The sequence below is a fragment of the Silene latifolia genome, chromosome 2, assembly GCF_048544455.1.
Source record: "Silene latifolia isolate original U9 population chromosome 2, ASM4854445v1, whole genome shotgun sequence".
NCBI lineage: Eukaryota > Viridiplantae > Streptophyta > Magnoliopsida > Caryophyllales > Caryophyllaceae > Silene > Silene latifolia.
The window spans coordinates 191,304,570-191,326,181 of NC_133527.1; the positions used below are offsets into that span (position 1 = coordinate 191,304,570).

General features: G+C 34.5%; 1 protein-coding gene across 1 annotated transcript; it reads right to left on the reverse strand.

Moving 5' to 3' along the window:
• Positions 1-755: 755 nt before the first annotated feature.
• Positions 756-7,514, reverse strand: LOC141644022 (putative phospholipid-transporting ATPase 9). Its single transcript, XM_074453431.1, has 11 exons — positions 6,638-7,514; positions 4,461-5,839; positions 4,090-4,200; positions 3,711-3,987; positions 3,401-3,489; positions 3,215-3,323; positions 2,884-3,087; positions 2,667-2,792; positions 2,460-2,558; positions 2,170-2,361; positions 756-1,802 (listed from the first exon to the last, which is right to left on the reverse strand). Exons 1-11 carry the CDS (start codon positions 7,034-7,036, stop codon positions 1,179-1,181), a joined length of 3,609 nt encoding a protein of 1,202 aa, XP_074309532.1. The 5' UTR covers positions 7,037-7,514; the 3' UTR covers positions 756-1,178.
• Between the last annotated feature and the right edge of the window lie 14,098 nt (positions 7,515-21,612).

Sequence of the window (21,612 nt, forward strand, 5' to 3'; positions counted from 1 at the left end):
TGGAAGACACGCGTGGGGGTCCATCTGTCTCTCTCTTTTGTGAGAGGTCCATGCTGCATGACGGGATTAGCTGTCACAAAGTTAAAGACAATTAACCCTAACATAGTGACATTTTTATGTCACTAATGACCTTCCCAAATCCCACTAATGACGAAATCTATTTTACGCACTTTATGTCTGATTTACTGAATTCATACCATTTTATTCCGACTTTTTATCCACCAATTGTTTAATCATCTTAAAACAACTACTGAAATGTTAATCAAAAGTGATGCCAGAATGTCAATAATGTAGTTTAGTAATGATTGTGACTGAAACTGTTCACAGCTGCTAAAACTTTCCTGCTAATCCTGTCAAAATCTCTGAATAAATGTTTCTACTAAAGTGGTTGCATCAAAGAACTTTCCTAGGTACAACTTTACAAGTCCCATGTGAGTGACATTCGTCAATTATGGTTTGCTCATTGGATTCTTCCATATGTTGACAATTATACCCAAAATTAGCCTACTTTAGTTCACAAATGTCTACAAACTTTGAAAATTCAAGGATTATGAAAGTTCCAAGTAAAGCGACACATTTATCATCATGCATCGAGAAAAAAACATACTGCGAAAATAAATGTATGTTTGATATATAGAGTTTACTAGATAATACGTCTTCAACTCCGAGGTCCTGCCTCAAGCCTTAGACAATACAAAAGGTGCTGCAGAGCTGAATAAACTGAATTTATCATAATCGTATGTTTATGTAGAAGATGATGAAGAAAATGAAACTTTTATTATTTGCTAATGTATAAACAATGTGTTTCTGTACAAACATTCTAAATGATTATGAGCTATACTCTTACAGTAACATTTTTGTCGCCGCTGATCCAAAAAAAAACATACAGTAGAATTTACAGTCAATGAAGCTATTTTTCCTGCTCTATTTCACACATGTTACAGTTTTTGAATGTATTTCTGATCTGTACATTGCCCTGAGAACCCTGATTTTCGTTTCGTGTAAAGGGAGACAGACAGTATAGACGGGTTTCAGGGCCAGGGGATGAATGTCACCACTCAATGCCTTTACCAGCTACGTTGGTTGGCTGGCTGGCAGACAAAAATTGAGGCCAAACAAAAACCCGACCTCAACAGCCCTTCGAATTTTACTTTGATCAGGCCATCAAAATATTAATATCAGCCTTTAGTACGACGTCTTTCCCTCCGACTTGCAGCTACACGCGCTGTATACCCAACAGTGGTGTGCCGAATAGATCTTTGGCGGACCATGTTGCAATACTCAGGGTCTTCTGTCTTTCCCTCCAGCCTAATCCATTGGATCATCTGATGGTACATGGGAAGGAACCTCATTTGAAGGGAAGAGTAAGTGATGTACGGGACTAAAGCGGAGACCACCACAAAAAGGGTCAGGACCCAATACTTAACTGACGGGGCGAGTGACTCGACAAATACTTGATATGCTGTAGTGGATGTGTCTGGACTCATTGCTCCGTAGATCAAGACGAAGATATACCATAGAGCAATTCCGCCCCAGATGACAATGTGTTGAATTAAGGTGAAGTAGCTTATGAAGAGTGCCATCTGGCAGTTAACAACCCAGACGACACATGTGTACATTGTAGCCCCGAAGATTTGCACGTCAGCGGGTTGTCCGTGGTGGGTGAATGACTGGTATGATAAGGCTAATTTGCAGAAGAAGAAGGTGATTATCCCACTGCACGTTCCGTTGAACATCCAACTGAGTATTCGTAGCCAACTGAAGAGGACGTTTTGGACGCCTTCTTGGTATAGTAGCGGGAACTGTCAGAAAAACAGCACAAAACAGTGAGATGAGCAACACTAACAACTTGCACAAATAGGATTATACATCCAGTTGTACCATAAGCATTGTACAACCAAGGTATAAGAATCCGAGCTTGTATATATACATTTCTGAGCTAATTCAAAGTTCATGTTTTTAATGTTTAAATGTATGAGCTCAATACTTTCTAATAAAGCTCATATTCTTTAACATAAAGCTCAGATACTTTATCACAAAGCTCAGATTCTACACCGTTGAACATATACAACTGGTTGTATAGTCCATGAATTGAACAACTTGGCTCCATTTTCGGGGAAGTCAATAATTCATTATCCATTACAACAAGATGAGTAATAATTCATTTACCTTGAGACAGTAACGAGCAGAGACGTCTTGATCAAACACGCCCAAAGCAATTGCGGGAAGTGAAGTGAACAGCACATTATACAGAGATAAAAACCAATCATTATATGCCGGTTGTGCAGAGAACGATGTATATGCTTCAAACAAGAAGAGAGTGACTCCAAAAACGACGTTCTTGTAGAAGAAATAGCAGATCTGCCAAGAGAATAATACATAGCCATTTACAGTATTAGATTTGCTGAGCAATTCAAACATGTTCAATCAGCGAGATGAATTTTCTAGAAGAGATGTACCATTGAGCTTATTCTCCTGTAGCAGTAATGTCCATGTACAAGCAACAAACGCTCCAAAAATCGAAATTGAGCAATTGCAATATCACTCGACATTACAGCCTGCCAAATCATACAAATCAAGAAAAAAATGAGTAACCAGAGTTTTGAGCCAGAGGAATAAAAGAATGTAAAATCAAACAAACCGCTGACAAATGTCGGTTTATGTACCTGCATGCCTTCAACACCACTAATCCCAACCCCAATATCAGCCTCTTGAAGCATTCCCACGTCGTTAGCTCCGTCACCTATTGCTAATGTTGTTTTCTTGGTTCCATTTTTCACTAGTCTAGTGACCTACAGTTTGCAATAATCATAATTAGAATACAAAATAAGAAAAGGGGAGCTAAAATCTCGTATTACTCCAACAAACAATCAGTGAACATACCAATGCCTTTTGTTTCGGAGATGAGCGACAGCAAATAACTGAAGCACATGCAATTGCAAGCTCTAGGAATAAGTTTTTCATGTCATCTTCTAGAGCATATGCAAGAGACTTCCCATCCATGATTAAAGCATACGCCTCAGAAGATGACGCGTCCATTTGGGTCTTCGCATCAGTAATCTGCTTGAGCACACATTCTCTGGATGCCTATAATAATGAGATTAAACATCAATAACTGTAATGAATTAAACTTAAAAGAGTTAAAGTGAAGTTAACCATCAAGACGGTTTGACTTGACTTGACCGAATTCTCATCACCATTGTGAATAACTCACCTTAGTAATAGCATTCTTGTCACCCATTTTTTCCAATGTTAAGATTTCTGGTGTTTCTAAGTTGATTATTATTTGCTTCATCCCTTGTCTCAACAAGCTACAAGCAAACCTGTAATTCACCACGTTCCGTTAGACAAATAATGAGACATAGCGCAAAATCAAGTGCGGTAAAAAGTGAACCCATACCCTATATTTATAGCTGTCTCCATCTTATCACCAGTCAAGACCCATATCTTTATTCCTGCTTGTGCAAGCTTGTCAATACACTCCGGAACCTGTACACAGATTCAGCTCAAAAAATTAGATATTTTTCGACACTTAGCAACACGGTTTTTATATAATCCCAACTACCATAGTGTAACAACTAGACAAAAAGGAAACAACAACATTGCCCAATGCCTCAAAGGCATCCGTCAATGCCGGTAAGGTGATGTCAAATGTGAGACTTTGACTAGTGGAGAATGGAAACAGTTAGATTAGAGATGAGCAAAATTACCCCTCGTTGAAGTTTGTCCTCAACGGCAGTGGCACCAAGAAGAAACAAGTCTCTTTCAATAGTTTCAGCAACTTGTTCAATGAGTGTTTCCCGATCTGCACTAACTGAATTTCTGGCAGCATTGAATTTTTCATCGAACTCTCTAAATTCTTCCGCATCTATCTCTCGATAGGCAAGTACTAAAGTTCTCAGTCCGGCATCTGCATATTCATGCAGATGATCCCTGGTCTTCTTCTCAAAGTCATTACCATTGGGGGAAAGCAGTGAAAACATGACACTGCAAGAAAAAGAAACAGAAACAGAAACAGCATGTTTATAATCAGAAACCATCATTGTTATTTTAAAACAAAGAAACATAAGTAATCGCGTCAATTCATACTTGTCAGCGCCCTTGGAGAGTAGAAATATCTTCCCTTCCTCAGTTTGGACAATAACTGACATCCTTTTCCGGGTGCTATTAAACTCCAAGATACTCAAGATTTTGTATTCCCTGTAATAGTAACACATACGGAGTAACAAGCATCAGATACAATTGCATTGCTATAACAACTAACTAATAACTAAATGCAGCACAAGTTAGCCCTTCTTTAAATTCATGATAACTCATTAACCCTATAATGAAAATATGAAACGAGGAATATATAAAGATTTGGGTTAGTTTCACGTGTCAGAACATCTCGAACAAGACGCACTGCTTTTAATTATGTATTAGAAGCCAGGTTGCATGTTAGGGTGGTAGAATCTTCTAACCTTTCAATTGTCTGACCAGAAATTGGATCCAGCTCGTGCAGAGACACAGTGGTTTGAGTCCTTTTGTAAAATTCAAACCCAAGTTCTCTAGCAGCAATAACAAAAGCTGCCTCATCAGGGGACTCGGCTTCATAAGAGACCTTCCCAGTATCTTCATCTACTTCAGGAATCACCGTGTGACAGACTGCCAACAACTGAAAAAACAGTTGTATAACTTCTGAGTGTGGCTCATCTACCCATTTCCCATTCATAACCCTTTCATCCTTAAAATTGAACCCTTTGATTCCAGAACCCGCCTCAACTACATCTTCTGCCTCATCTTGATCATCAAATGTTACTGATAACGGTGAGCCGGGGATTAGTCCATTGGGTAAAGGAGACCCATTTCTTTTGGCCATGGCCCTCTCAACCTCGGTGATACCACGACCATATGCAGTCCCCGCAACAGAACACTTGATAAACTCCATAGAGTTGCAAGTCAAAGTACCCGTTTTATCAGAAAGAATGGTGTCGACTTGACCAAGTTCCTCGTTAAGATTTGATGTACGCGCATGAGCTGGCTTGTCGGCTTCTTCACAGTACATATTAATATCTCGGTTGATGAAATGGCTCTGCAAGACTTTAACAATCTCTATGGACACATATAGGGAAATGGGGATCAGATAACTGTATAGCATGAGCGCGGTCAGCAAGTGAAAAAATGCAGCAAGTGGGGTGCGCTTAGGATCAAAGAAATCTTTTGAGTTGTCGGGTCTGAGGTACCACCGTTTCATCACCCCATTTTTGAGGTCTTTCTTTGTGGCAACACCAAAAGCCACAGATCCAACAAATGCCATCAAAAACAGCACGGCAAACAAAAAGTAAATTACTTTATCCATCTTCTTCTCGATTCTACTTCGCTTAGAAGGTGGATCAGTAGAATTCTGCATAACCTTTGTGTCTTGACCAGTGAAAATGACAGTACCATACACATAATCAGTGTTCCTCAGTTTCGAGTCCCTCAACAGAAGTTGTTGGGTAGTAAGTGGATATTGTTGACCCTCATAATCCATACTTCCCACAAATGTATACAAACTGGCATTAGGATCTTCACATCTTATCGTCGCTCGAAAATTGCTCAAACTAGAGTCGTCAAGCAACGATGAAGTCACTTCTAATGCTTGTTTTAGCTTCAAGTTAGTCTCTCCATCAAGATTCATAGTTTCTACATAGCAAACAGCGTCTTCATAACTAGACGCAAGCAAAAGGATATCAGCTGGAAAGAACTCGTCTTTCTCAACTTTTACCACATCCCCTACTTTAAGATACCTCCATTCTAACACTTCAAACACCCCATTTCCTGTATGCACTTGCACTTTTCTGTTGTTTACCTCAACATCCTGAAAAATATAATCATTTCAAACATCACAATCGAGCAATCTATTCATTTCTCATGTTCAACTCATAATTCAGCCATCATCCATTGCAACCTATTAGTACTACAAAAACATCTATCATGTATTATGCAAGTATCATATGATCTAACATCAACATAACTTCGAGTTGGATAATCCCAATGTAAACAACCCATTTGACTTCAACAATGCAAGCTTCACATGATCTAACAGCAACATAACTTAGAGTTGGATAATCCCAAAAACTATCATGAGACTGTCTCACATGTAATCAACCCAATTAAATCAACAGTGCAAGCTCTATATGATCAAACAGCAACATAACTTACAGCTGGATAATCCCAACAACTGTTATGAGACGGTCTCATATGTAATCAACCCACTTAACTTCAACAATGCAAGCTCTATATGATCTTACAGCAACATAACTATAGTTGGATAATCCCAACAATTATAAGACGGTCTCACATGTAATCAACCCACTTATCTGATCCAACAGCAACATAACTTAGAGTTGGATAATCCCAAAAACTATGAGACGGTCTCACATGTAATCAACCCACTCATCTAATCCAACACCAACATAACTTAGAGTCTGATAATCCCAAAAACTATCATGAGACGGTCTCACATGTGATCAACCCACTTAACCACTTCAACAATGCAAGTCACAACAACAGCTAGAATCATACAGCAAATCATAAATTCACTTGCTCCACAAATTAAACCACAAAACAACAACAATCCCAACAACAATAAAACCAAACAAGATAGACCACAAACCTGTTTCTGTCGCCGCCAATCTTCGATTCCTTCCTTCAACATACTCACCCCAATAACAAAAATCAAAGGAACAACAGCACTGACAGCAGTATAAGGAGCTATAGAAGTGAATGCTAAGATCCCAGTAACAAGGAAATAAAAATTGGCAACTCTTCTAAATTGTTCAAACAAAGATTTAGGAACAAAAGTTGCAAGTGTATATTTTGTAGTACTAACATAATTATCAGGGTATTTCCTTACAGAAAATTCAGAATCTTCAGGTTCATTACTAAAAACTACTCTTGAAAACCCAGGTCCACCAATTTGTGAATGTTCTTCTTCTTCATATGAAGCTTTTCCACAATGAAATGAATAGATCTTACTAAACCTTAATCTCTTTCTCCTCCTTGTATTCACCATTGTTAAATCTTAGAGATAAATGGGTACTCTGTAAGTTACCCACCAAATTACAAATAACAAAACCCAACAAATTCCTGACTTTTGTAGCTCTATACCCAAGTAAAATAATGTATAAAAAAGGTTACTTTCGTCTTTACGACTTTACCCAGTGTCTCAATGGCTCCAGCAAATTACGGGGTAATTGTAATCAGGGTGGATACAATCATACAATAACTTACCAAAGATTATAAAAAAGTTTACAAAAAAGTTTGAAAATTTGGAAAGAAATCTACAATAGTTATCTTCTACAAAAGTATATTATTACAAAGAACAAATTAAGAGGATGAAGTTATGAAAAAATGGTAATGAAGAAAATGTTAATAATGAGAAATAATAAGTGAATTAATAAGAAGAGGGAGAGAAAAAAAGGAAGGAAATTTCAAAGGGATGTGGAGTTTCTCTTACTAGAAAATAATTTCTTCTAGTAATATGGAGCTTTGAATGAAGACTTTTACATCATATCATATCCCTCCAAGTTTGACTTGTGATCTTTTTGTTTGGTTGACAAGAAATTGCCTAATTTCAATCTCTAATCACTCATTAATTAATCATTAAATGAGATGAAAAATCTAAGAAAGTGATTAGATGTGGTGAATTGTTGTGAATTTGTAATGAAAAAAATACAAGAAAAGAAATGTTAATTTGTAATTGATGGCTCTATAAGTGGAAATATGAGATAAATTAGGAAAAAAAAAAATTGATTGAAGAGAAGTCAGAGTTAAGATTGAGAGAGTTGTCGGAATGTTAAAAGAGTTATTTTGCGCTTTATCGTTTACACATGTAATTACTTCATAGAAAATAGGGATGATACTGCTAAAATGAATATTGTTTTGTTCTCAAGTTGTACGGTTGGCGTTGTTATTTATTTTCTTTAATCTATCATTTAATTATTATCAATATTCTGAATCAGTACATTGTAAGATATCTAAAATAAAAGAATGCTCATTACTTAGCTCATTTCAATCCTCGGGGTCTAGGTAGGCGTTTCTGGTCTGGGTCTATTTCTATGAACATCAGTTGAAAAGGGATTTGAGATATACTCCATATATGAATTAAATTGTTACGAATTTTATCAAAAAAATATATAATTTTTCAAATAGTAAATGTTCAAGACGTAATATATCTTTATTTTATTCTATCAGAGTATTTCCAAAAAACAATTATTAATTACTCTTTTATTATCCTCAATCGACATCATATACATAATACAAAAGTAAAAGAAAATATACTTGAAACAGTTGAAAGACAAAGGGGGATGATGAATAAAAAAGACCGGTGATTTAGATCATGATATGACATTAATTTTGGAATTCTCGTGAAAAAAAAAAAAATGATCTATCATGAATGCGTAGCCAAACATTTGTTCTACTGTTATTATAATTGTCCTTTTTTTTTTTTTGGTTCATTGTCCTTGAATTTTTTTGTTCGAAGATGGTAGATAAATAAAAAATGATGATCTTCACAACGTACAAATATTACTTACCTCGTATTCTTTCACATCATAACATGAAGTCACAACGTAAATAGTCTTGAATTGATTAAAGATAGAAATTACTACAGTACAAGGTTTCAATAACATAGTAAACCTACTACATATCTAGACAATGAAATCAATGTCAAATAAGTACTACTTGTTTGATGCATGTCATGTCAAAATAAATTCACATAAATTAGTTCATTATTACTTCATTATAAACACGATTCTCATATTATTCATATAATTAATTCAATCTAACCCAAAATTAATGTTTGTTGTCACCAAATTCTTTTACTCCATTAGGTACCATTATAACATGTACTCGTATTATTTGTTATCCACAATAACTTTGAGACGCTGTTGAATTTATAAGTGCTAAATAGTACTATGTTACAACCAACTTTTTGTGCTATTCTAATTTATAGGTATGATTAACTTAACTTCGAGACGCTATTGAATTTATAGGTGTTAATAGTATCATGTTACAACTAACTTCTTGTGTTATTCTAATTTGTAGGTATGATTAACTTTTATCAGTTAATCGTAAATAAATTAATATAGCAAATGTTTCATTTAATTTGCCAAGAATGCTAATAAACATATAATCTACATGAAACAAAATGAATATAAATCATTATGCCAATCAAACAACTACATAATATGAATTATCAGACATATTTAAAAAATATGTTATGAGAAAATGAATCTTTAAACACGTATATAACCTCAACTAAAATGCAAATACTATGAAATAAGGAAATACATTTACCAATTACACAAACCAAATATACTACACTACCAAGAGTTGAGTCTAAGAAATAAGAACTCAAATTATCGAAAATGTCTTATTCAAGTTGTTTAAATGGAGGAATTATCGACAATATGTCATAGGTTCAAATTCCTCCTCATATACGTTATAGTTCCATTATAACTCAATCGACACCTGAAAAAGAAATAACATTTCATCCCCTATTTACTAAATGAATAGACGAAACTCCAACTTTTCCCGCCTAAAAATATTTTCTAGAGTAGTGTTTGGTATTTTTAGCATATACTATATATGTGGACATGATAAATTATAAATGGATATAATCTTTTGTATTTAAATATTTATAACACTTAATAGTTCACATTTTGCATAAATTTATCTCCGATCTTTTTAGGACAAGGAAATTCTTTTTTTAAAAAACTTATTGATAAAAATTTATTGACTTTTTATGATAAGAAGTTGCGGCTAAAAAATATGGTATTAGTAAATATTTGTTAAAATTCATTGACTTTTTATGATAAAAATTTGCAGCTAAAAAATAAGTTATATTAGTAAATATTTGTAAATTAACATCATTAATTTCTCGGTAAAAAAAAATAAAAAAAAATACTCATTTTATTACTTCTTACGATTTAAACTTTTATTTATTTCTCTAATCAAAAGACATTAAGGAGAAACATGAAAAATAAGTGAATTGTCAATTTAAATTCTATAAATAATACATTAAAAATTAAAACTCTATAAATACCGTGCATATATTGCACGAGTTCTATATTATATTAGTAACTCTATAAATACCGTGCATTTATTGCGCGGGATCTAAACTAATTTAATTTTAAGCAATTTAAAAGTACCACTTGAATTTTAACAATCATATAGTAGGGCATATAATATAATATGAAACAAAAATATTCTCCCCATGATATTATGATAATGATATAAGTCAAATTAATTTAAATTTAATTAGAGAAAGGAGAAATAGCAAATCCTTTAAGCAAAAAACGCAAGTGATTACGTAACAAAGTTATGAGATACAATGAGTAGCATTTTTAAAAAGCATTGACCCAATCTTACGGTTGCATCAGACAGGTACGCAAGTTTGCCTGACATGACGGCGCGACTCGTGATCATCTTACATCAATTTAGCACTCCTTAATTACCCTATTATTATACTAATCTTTTAGTTTAATTAGCCACTTGTAATCTTGTACTTCTTGCAAATATGTGAGTTAAAGAACAAAATTAGTGAATTAATAACACATCATTGAATGCTTTATTTAGCTCATGTTCCTATGCGGTCGCCAAGTAATCAGTTTTGACTCGATTTCTTACCTCACAACGATACTTATTTTGTAACGCTCGATTTGTTATCAATGAAGTAAAACCCTTGTGGGTTCTCTCAGAAAAAAGGAAGATAAGAAAATAAAATTGTGATAATAATTGCAATAAAAATATGCATGCACTTTATGTATTTATCCATATATTGAAAGATGGATACATGAAAATTTTAGTTGAATATCAAATGCTCGGAAATATAATTTATTTACTAAATTTGAAAGAGTGATAAACTCAGATGTTTGTATCGTTTAAGACAATAGAACACGTTATTAAGATTTCAAGATTTGAAAGTATAACTGCTCTAAATCAAAAGAATGCGGATTTTGCAACTCTTCTTGGTTTCTAATCTCAATTTATTATTCCGCTTGACCATTCAATCTAATATAATATTTTTTGTTCTTTCGTATTTGACTACATACGTGTTTATAAATACCATGAAAATAAAATACTTATATGAGGTTGATATCGATAATCCAATGCAAGCTAGTTCGTATATTATTAAACTATTCAGTTTTATAAATAAAAAAGTATTCGTATATAAAATTTAAATATCACTAATTAGTAATATCACTAATTATTTACATACATTATTGGAAAGTTTCAGTCAAATAACTCTATACAAACTATCTAAATAGCCACTTTTCGATTATATAACTTAAAGTAGACAAACAACATTTTTTTTTTTGAAGAAAAATGCCTATCGGCATTACTCAATTAAAGATCGATCAAAAATAACAGCAGAGTTCACAGAAGGTGGAAGACCATCCTCCCAAACAACCTTTCCTACGGCACGTGGTATACAATGAGCTAGACCATGTGCAACACAATTATTGACCCGACTAACATAAGACCAAACAACAGACTCAAAGTTCGAACTAAACATAATAATATCATCTAGGAGCTGGTGGAACATGCTTCGACCCGTCTGTTTGTCGCGAATAGCTTCTATAATCGGTAAACAGTCACTCTCCATTTCCACTTTCCGAATTCCACGCGCAGCTGCTTCCTCAAGGCCATCCATAATAGCGGTCGCTTCTGCAAAGTGGACTTCCCAGCACTGGTCCCTCCCAATCGACAAACCCCACAAGACGTCACCATTGCTATCTCGACAAACAATCCCCGTACCAACCCCCTCACCCTCTTTCACCCCCGCATCCACATTGATTTTGACAAAACCATCCCGCGCCGGTCTCCAGCCCGCAGTCTTTTCCCTTCGAGCTCCCTCTTTGTCGTTCCTCCCTTCACCAATCCACGTCCCCTCACACTCACCACTCTCTTGCATGACATCCTTCGCTCTTCGAATCACATCCACCGGGAACACAGTAGCATTATCGAACACAACCTTATTTCGATGTTCCCAAATAGCCCAACACCCAACCATTAGTCGTGCTCCTTCCTCCATGCACATATTCTTCCAGCACATCTCCACCCATTCCTTCACATCCCCTCCCCTTCCCGCCGTTAACTCTCCCAGACCCAAGCCATCCCAGACCCATTTTGCCACCCCACAATCCCGAAACAAATGGAGACTCGACTCAAAATCAGAATGACAAAAAGGACAAAGAGAATACTCACCTCCGACCCGGGCTGCAATGTTAGCTCGTGTGGCGAGCGCTTCACTACACAATTGCCAGAAGAAGAGCTTCACACGGGGCCAAACCGAAAGTTTCCAGAGCCGATTCCAGAGCCATCTTCCTCTAGTCCAGTCCGAGCCCCCTGTCATGTCTCCCAGCTCACCCACCAACATCTTATACGCACTTCTCACCGTATAGACACCATCCTTTTCAAGACCCCAATACCAAATATCCGGTGGTTTATTCGGACTGATGCGAGTGTCAAGCACACGCTGCACCTCAAAAGGAAGGAGTAGCTGATTCAATTTTAACCCATCCCACGCAGCAGTATTCGGTATCATCAGCTCATCAACACACATATCCTCCAAGCCTTGTGGACACGGTGATATTAGGCGTCCCGTGTGCGTATTGGGCAGCCAAGAATGACCCCACACCCTAGTTGTCCTTCCGTCACCAACTCGTCTCCTCAGTCCTCGAACCATCACTTCTCTCGCTTCCAATATACCCCTCCAAGTATAACTTGGGTTATAGCCAACCCCAGCCGTCATAAACTCATTGTTGGGAAAGTACTTCGCCTTCATCAATCGTGACCACAAACAATTTGGGTTTGTTACCAATCTCCATGCCTGCTTACCAAGAAGAGCTAAATTGAATTGTCGGAAATCCCGAAAACCCAATCCACCCTCACCTTTCGGCCTAGCCATCTTTCGCCAAGATACCCAATGAATCCCACGCTTACTCTCATCGTGACCCCACCAGAAGCGTGCTACAATTGCTCTTAGCTCATCACAGAAATTTGCCGGGATCTTAAACACACTCATCACGTAGGTAGGGAGTGAATTGGCCACAGCCTTTATAAGAACCTCCTTACCAGCCCTAGACAAAATTTTCCCGCGCCATCCCTGTAATCTTTTGCTAAGTTTATCTCTAATAATATCAGTAATCACCTTCTTCGACCGTCCCACCACCGTCGGGAGCCCAAGATACCGAGCATGTTCCCGAACCTCCTCAATCCCCAATCTGGCCGACACAGCATCACGTTGGCCTTGAATTACTCCCCTACTGTACACCACGGTCGTCTTTTCTAAGCTCACGAGTTGACCCGAAGCCGCTTCATATTTCCTTAAAATCTCATTCACAACATCAGCTTCTTGTATCGTTGCCCGTACAAAGAAAATACTATCATCAGCAAACAGAAGATGTGAGATGGGTGGTGCCTCAGCCGATATACGGACCCCATGGAGAGCTTGACTTTCAACGGCCCTACGAAGCATATTCGATAAAGCCTCAGCACAAAGGAGGAATAAATACGGAGATAGTGGATCACCCTGTCGCAATCCTCTGCTCGGTCTAAACTCTCTCGAAGGGGACCCGTTGACTAACACAGAGAAGGTCACGGTAGAAACGCAGGCCATAACTCGCTGGACCCAATCCGTATCAAACCCCATCACTGTCAGAACCCGTCGCAGAAAGACCCATTCCACTCTATCATAGGCCTTTGCCATATCAACATTAGTCACTTATTATTAGTTCACATTTCTCATTTGTGACCGCATTAATGCATTATTCCGTCATAATCTTGTGACCTTTCACAAAAAACAAGTGGGAAGACAAGTGAAAAAGGGGCTGTGAAATATCACAAGCTTTTAACCGTCACAAACAAGATGGTCTTTAATTATGGTCGTTAAATGATTATCCAATAGCTTGACAAAACCTGTTTTAAAAGCAACAACAGATGAGACGCCAGCTTTGGTGGAAGGAAGAACATAAATATGTGTGCTAACCATAAATTTCAGAAGATCATATCGAAGTAATCGAACTGCACAAGTCAATTGGTGGCTACCTATACTACTATTCCACCTTTGATTTTCTAGAATGCCTTGACTTAATTTTTACCGTTATTAGGCCCTAGTCTTTCAGACGATTTCATTATTATATAAAGTAACAATTATTCATTTATTAATAAAAAATGAGTAACTTTTTTTAAAGAAATAAACCATCATATTTTATAATACTCCCTCCACTTTTTTATATATGACGTTTTGTATTTACGAGGTAAGCCTTTGACTTTAATATTTACAAAAATAGGAGTATATTTGTTCAAAAAATATAAAAATGGTACCATTAAATTCTTTACGAAAAACTCTTTTATATGAGTATACATATCATAATATTTAGTCTTATATTTTAAGAGATATTGAAGAGAGAAGAGAGTGTCTCGAAATGTGAGAAAGTCATATATAAAAAAATAGAGGGAGTAATATTTACTTGTATATTATACTGCAGTTTAATAGTTTTGCCTACTTTTTTTGTTAACGATTCTACACTTTCCATCAGTTTCATTAACTGATGTAACTAATCGTGACTCGTGAGGACATGGAAATCCTCTATTTATTATTGTTGTTAGTTCTACTTCTAGAAAATGGGTTGGTGTACACATGTTCTAATCCAAGCTTATTGTACATTTGTACACATATCAATAGAAAGTTAGACTAGTTACTGCCATGAAATCCTTAATTATATACTGCTATGAGAGGTTGAGGTGGTTGTCGTTTCACTCGTTTAGAAGGTGGTGGTGATATCAATTAGAGGATGTGTAATTTCTAAAGGCGTTTAAGGAGAGTTTTGGTAGAGGTGGAAAGTGGTGGTGGTTGTCACGGCTGTCTTGGAGATTTCGAGAGCCTTGTGCCAAAAAAAAAAGGACCCCCTATATAACATTTATCAAACAAAATTTTATAAGAGTAGTGTTTGAAAATTTACTTACAAACTACTAGGACAATATATTTCACTGGAATTTTTTTTATAATGTTGTGTGGACAACTATAGAGCAAAAGAAGAAATACTAATTATAAAGGGCTTTTGGTAATGTAGAGTCTATGCGAGTCATCATGTGAGAATTAAGGAGATCTCATCGTCTCATAATATTAAAAATAAAAATAAAAATTTGTGTTCTCCGGGAGGACCGCGCGTCCTCCTTACACCTAAAGACAATCTACCAAATGAAACATTATACGGAGTACGTAATAAATGTTTAGCTATAAGGAGAACGATACAAGAATTTTTCATTAAAAAAAGACTAAAAAAAAATTACTATATGTGAATGTCTATTACCTTTCAAGTTTCAACACAATGAGATTATCTTTATTTGAAATTGAAATTATTAATAGTACTATTAAAAAGTTGAATGGAATTATAATTTATTTTTTTTAGGTAAGGAGAATCTACCTAGTATAAAAGCTAGGTTCTTTAAAGACTTTTAATTGGCCGATAAAATTCAACTTTGTATGGGTCCCCTCATGTTTTACCTCTTATTTAATTACCCTCTCTCCTCTCTAATAAATTTCTACTTTATTCTGATTATTCAATTGTCAATTCTTAATTACTCAATTCAATAATTAGTGATAATAATTGTAAACCAGTTATCACTCTCCAACCCATTTTAAATAATCTTCTTGGCTTTTAATTTCAACAAGTCAACTGTTACATAAAAAAAAAAATAGTTTCATGTTAAAAAAAATGATGTTTAAAAAAGAAGTACGGAGAATAGTAAATAATTATAAATTCCTTAAAAAATAATATCTTAATAAAAAAAATATCAGGTATCTAAAAATATTATGTGTATAATTGTTTTGCGGAAATAAATCTAATCATTCGGAATACATCGACCTATTTAAAAAATTAAATCACCATAATAATTATAATTATAATTATACTACTGAATCTTTTAAAAACTGTAGATTTGAAGGTTTTCGAAAAAAAATATTGATAAATCTTTTAAAATGAAAAAAATACGAGTAACAATGAATGTAGAAGTGGAGATATTTGGAGAAAAAAAGCAAAAAAAAAAATATTTAGTAATAATTCTCTAAAAGAAACATAAAAAAACACTTTAATGAATATACTAAAATATAATAAATAAGAAATAGTCAAATAAGAAGCATATTAGATCTGAAAAAATCTTGGAAAAAACATATTTACAAAATTTTAAAAATCGAAAAAAAAAACATGTACATTGAAATGGACCAAGCGAATAAAAGAACCCAGAGTATAATTTTTGGATCATACTTACATGAATTTCTTCTACTTATACTCTTCAATTAACTCCAATATTGACATTAAATTTATTAAATTCGAATCTAAAAGGCATTAAAGATTAAAGAATATATATATATTGATGTAAATTGTCGATAGGCGAAAAATTAGAGGAAAATTTATCTTTATTTTTTCTGTTAGGGTGGAGACCCGATAGAGATCGGAATAAGAGGTGAAAAGTGTGAAGGTGATACTTGAGAATGGGTAGCTACACAAAAGGAGAAAGATGATGATGACAAAGATTGGTTTAAATGAGCTTAAAAATATAAGAGGTGACTGATGAGGAGTGCGACGGAACTTTAAGAGTTTAAGATAGGGGTAGAGAGCCACATGAAATGGGACGAGGGGGTAAAATGAGTGAGGAGGTGGCTGGGTATGGTTAATTACTTAAAACATATTTTTGGTTATGTATAATTTGTTTAGCTTTTAAGTTTTGGTAGGTTTATCCGTTTATATGTCAAAATCAGAATTTATAATACGGACTTACGGAGTACGTAGTAGTGAATAATAGAGCGTACGATAGTAGTGAATAATAGAGCGTACGATAGAAGTGAATAATATGGGATATGGTAGTTTTTGTGAAGCGGTTTTGCCGACAAGACGATTTTATTGTCTAAAAATACAAATTATTTATCAGCATTAAATAAAAAGTTTTCTAATAAAAATAGACCGTTTTACAGTATGATGTCATACTATTCTATAATTTGTGTAAGGGGAATATTTGTCCTTTTGTAAAAAGTTATTTACCCGATATGAAAATAGATAACGAATGAATAATATACTTAAAATAAACAGATAACAAATTATTCGGCCGGAGGGAATAATAGTTTTGAACTCATATTTTAGTCATATTTGCATTTAAAGAACTGAAAATGTCGGTCCAATTACAATTTAGGCACATTAGGATTGTTGATCTAAATATTATAGGAGTATAATTTATAGATGTACATTTATTTTAACATGTCGAGATAATATATAGTTATTTTCACTTCCGTCGGCCCTCCATATAAGATTTTTCTTTGTTCTTTATATCAGTTTAAATGTATTAAAATCATGTTATATTCACTAGATACTTTTAACCAATTTAATTGATCATGAATTTAAAATTCATTTAAAAACATATACTTATATTTTGCTTTTATCTTTACTGCTGGCAAAAAAAAAACTTATATTTTGCTTGAATATATTCTCATCGTTGTTTGTTTTGCGATGGCAATAAAAAAAGTCAAGGCTAATCATACTCATTTAAGTGTTCTTATATACAATGATAAATTGATAACGCATGTTATTAATTACGACCCGTGCATTTTCTGCACGAGTTTAAAACTAGTTAGATAATTTGAGAGATGGGGTGTGTGGACAGATTTAAATTTTATTCTGTGATGAAATTGATCTAGCAAGGTCACAATCTTAGCCAAAAGTTAGTTGTTTACATATTAAATAACAAGTGACATTTTCTTATATAATTAACAGATACCAACATAATCACGCTGTTACACAATTATGGCGCAGCATTAATTCGAGGAAGTGGGTCATATAGAGTTTTACATAACCATTGCCAAATAAGTATCTCTTAAGACGGATATTCTTAAGTTAAAACGGGTTAAGTAGTATCTCACTTATATGGATAAGACAAAATTGAAATATCTAGAAAATAACAAGATATTTGTCATATTTATGCAAATGAGTTATTATTTAACCCATTTTAAACTTAAATTAAGACAGATACATCCGTCTTAGATGAGAATTTGTGTAACCATTAACCATTATCCTTTGCTTGTGGAATTGTGGAAGAGTTCTTCCTCTCACGCGCCTATGAAGGTAGATTTGTTCGCCTATAATTGTGTTATGTTTAGAAAACAGACCGGAGTTAGCAACATTTTAAATCAGGAAAACGATTGTATCGTCGATTTGTTTTAGGATGACAAGCAACCTAGATTTTGGATTTTGAATTTTTGTAGTGTTATAACAGACGCAAGAAAGATAATAGAAAACGTAAAGAATAAACAAGTGAACAGACAATTAGATTTACGTGATTCAATCAATATCGATGTGATATCTACGTCCACTAGTAGAAGGAAGAAATATTTTATTGATATTAAGAAAGTTTCAAATTTTGGATTCAGAATGCAAAAGTTATGATATGCATAACTGCGAGGTGAGATAACAACAAGAGCATATATGGAAAACTTCTAAAACCTAATGAGAATCAGCTAAGCTCATAAACAAACCTCTAACCTAGACGTATTATTTCCCAGGTCGACTCCCGTGCTAGTTGTTCGAAGTGGCAACTAAAAGAATTAATGCACTATTCAATAATGAGAGTCGTACTTTAATTGTCAAATGTTACATACTTACATGCGTGATTAGATTATATCATGTAATGAAACAACAACATATACAAAGTTGCCTCCAAACCAACCCAAAAAATTAACTCGATATCTAGTGCTTTTATTGATCATTTGAATAATTAATATTAAACTAATACTTTCCCGTCTCAATTATTTGTTTACTTTTATCGTCTTTGTGAAAAATATTTAATAGAAAATAAATAAATGATTAGGATGGAGGGAATACGATTTTTCAAAAGTTAAGAGACCGAGCTAGCTAGCGAGACTCGTTCTCTCTTGTGTCTAAAAGTGCAATTTTAAGTCTTAATTGGCAATTTGGCATGTTATTCGACTTGATTAACTTTAGGATTACTCAAAACAATTAATAAATCATAATAATAATAATCATTTGAGTCAAATTGATTGAGATTTTATAAGATATTTAAGGATTCTAGAAATGATAGTGGTTTCCGTTGGGCTTCCTTTCAGGTCAAGACATTCTAATTTTGACCAGGAAAGTTCCTCACTTATTGTATTGGTTGTCAACCATGGCCTCCTACCAAAATAGGGAATAGAACAATAATGACAAGAGTGTGTGCATGATGTTTCAAATGAGAAATCATGCTATAGAAATATCAACAAGTCTTATTTGTGACGGTCTCAAACTTTTGACGTTTTGTAACCCTTTCCCTTCTTAACACTCCGTATTATTTAAATCAGTTGTGAGTCGTTACAAGTAAGAATTTTTGGATAATTATAAAAGTTATGCATACGACAGCCTAATATTAAATAACTTTAAATTTTATAGTACAATTCTTTTTTTATGATGTTTAGCGAATTATGAAATTACTGTACAAAATATAAGAGTATGAAATAAAGCAAGTCATACAAATTTTGATATTTAAAAAATTATTTATAATAAATTAGGAATGTGAAATCATTTAATCTTATTTGAGACGATCTTAAAGTATGAGACTGACGCCGTGGAGTGCTCAAAAACAATGTGTGCATTTTATAAATTGCATTTGATTAATTTGATAATTATATGACCATGATGACACAATATTTTTGTCGAAAATTCCACATTTTTTTAGGGTTAATAAAATTATGATTCGTAACCATGTTAAAAAGGGATAATTTTCTGTTCCTATACATCATTCACCAATACTCCATAATCCATACAATAATATTAGCGTGCACGTCTAACTTTCATTTCACAAAAACTTTCATTTCACAAAAATATTTAATGAACTTTATTTAAAAGTTAAAAAACAAGCCCATAAATTTTAATAAGTGTTACCCTAGTAATAATAAACTACTCCTAATTAATGTCAAAATGTTCCAAGTTTTCCTCCCGAGTAGGGGTGTAACCGAGCCGAGCCGAGCCGAGCTCGAGCTTATCTATGATCGAGCTGGGCTCATATTATAAAAATTGAGTTCGAGCCCGAACCCGAGCTCTTGAAATCAAGGCTCAGGATCGGCTCATATAATATTTTACGAGCCCGAGCCCGAACCCGAGCCCGAGCTTTGTTTGCATACCATTTTTTCGAGCATTATTTTAATTATAACGTAATTTTTGATTTAAAAATTCAAATTTAAACGATAATATTATCTTTTTGTTAGCTTATAATAGCAATTATTATGTAATTTTATCTTATAAACTAATATTTTAATCTATTATTTTTAAAATTGATACAATTTAAGTAAATATATTGAAAAACATTAAGTAATTTTAAAAATAACAAGCTCAATCGAGCTCGCGAGCCGAGTCTTAGTGTGTTCTAGCTCGGCTCGGTTTGGGTTCAGCTTAGTTCGAGCCCGAGTTCGAGCTTAGTTTGACCGATCTCGAGCCGAGCTTTGACCGAGCCGATCCCGAGGGCTTGTCGAGCAGACTCAGTTCATTTACAGCCCTACTCCCGTGCATATTCTGATTTTCGAGTAGTAAATTTTGATTAAGACGGATACAAGTTAAATTCGACCACATGTGGGTAATAGAAACAAATAATTAGACATTTTTAAAGCAATTTATTATGTGATTTGGTATATATTTGTAACGTTTTAAATGAAAATTTGTGTTTCCAAGAAAATCGTCTTTAGTTGTCAACTTGTCATAAACTAAGTGGGCCTAAGTATGGACTTTGGAATATACTCGTACAAGAGTAGGATAGTACAAATAGCATGCATCGTCGTCACTCGTCAGCTTAATGCAAATCAGCACTTGGCCCAATTAGCCCATATTCACATGAATCTTACGATTCTTATCAACCTCGGGAATATCGGATACGAGGTTTAAATTCACAAAATGCACAAGCAAAAAAACCACAAATTCTTATCTAAAGCGATGTCCTTCTTAAATACTCGTAAAAAACAAGTAAGATTAATAGTTGAGATAGAAAGAATAATGCAAGAGTTCTTATAATTTTATCCCATCTAATTATCTAAATGAGCTAGTATTTAATCTGTTTTGCAACTTAAACCGCTATAGTTGTTTTAAAAGAGGCCAATCCAAAAAAATAGCCCAAATACCAGAAAAAAAAAAATTGAAAGTAAAATTTTAAAAGTAAATTTGTAACATTTTTAATGTTTTTGAACGAAAGTAAGTATCGTTTAAGTTTGAGATCAAACTAATTATCTGAAAGAGTGTATGTAGTCTGTAGACTTGTAAAAGTGATTTTTAATGTAGTCTTTAGTTGACTCGAGTCATCCACTTTACTAGACTTGGGCTCACCTGGCTATGGACCGGATTAGAACCGACCAAGCCCTAAATGGGCCAATGTTGTGGGTAGGGTTGGGCCGAGCTGGCTTACACATCGCCTTATCTTGGGATTCCCGACGCTATAATTTTTTTTCTTTTTTGTGTGTTTTTTGGAGGGCTTGGGCGGGATGAGCCTTTTATGAGAGACTCAACGCGGCCGCGTTCAAGGGCGGGTTGAGTCGTGCAGGTGGCGACTCTTAAA

Coding starts and splice junctions, on each gene's coding strand:
- LOC141644022 (XM_074453431.1), bottom strand. CDS start 7,036: ATGGTGAATACAAGGAGGAGAAAGAGATTAAGGTTTAGTAAGATCTAT. Junction 3,490..3,710: donor AGGACAAACTTCAACGAGGG/GTAATTTTGCTC, acceptor ATCTGTGTACAG/GTTCCGGAGTGTATTGACAA. Junction 2,793..2,883: donor CTCCGAAACAAAAGGCATTG/GTATGTTCACTG, acceptor TGCAAACTGTAG/GTCACTAGACTAGTGAAAAA.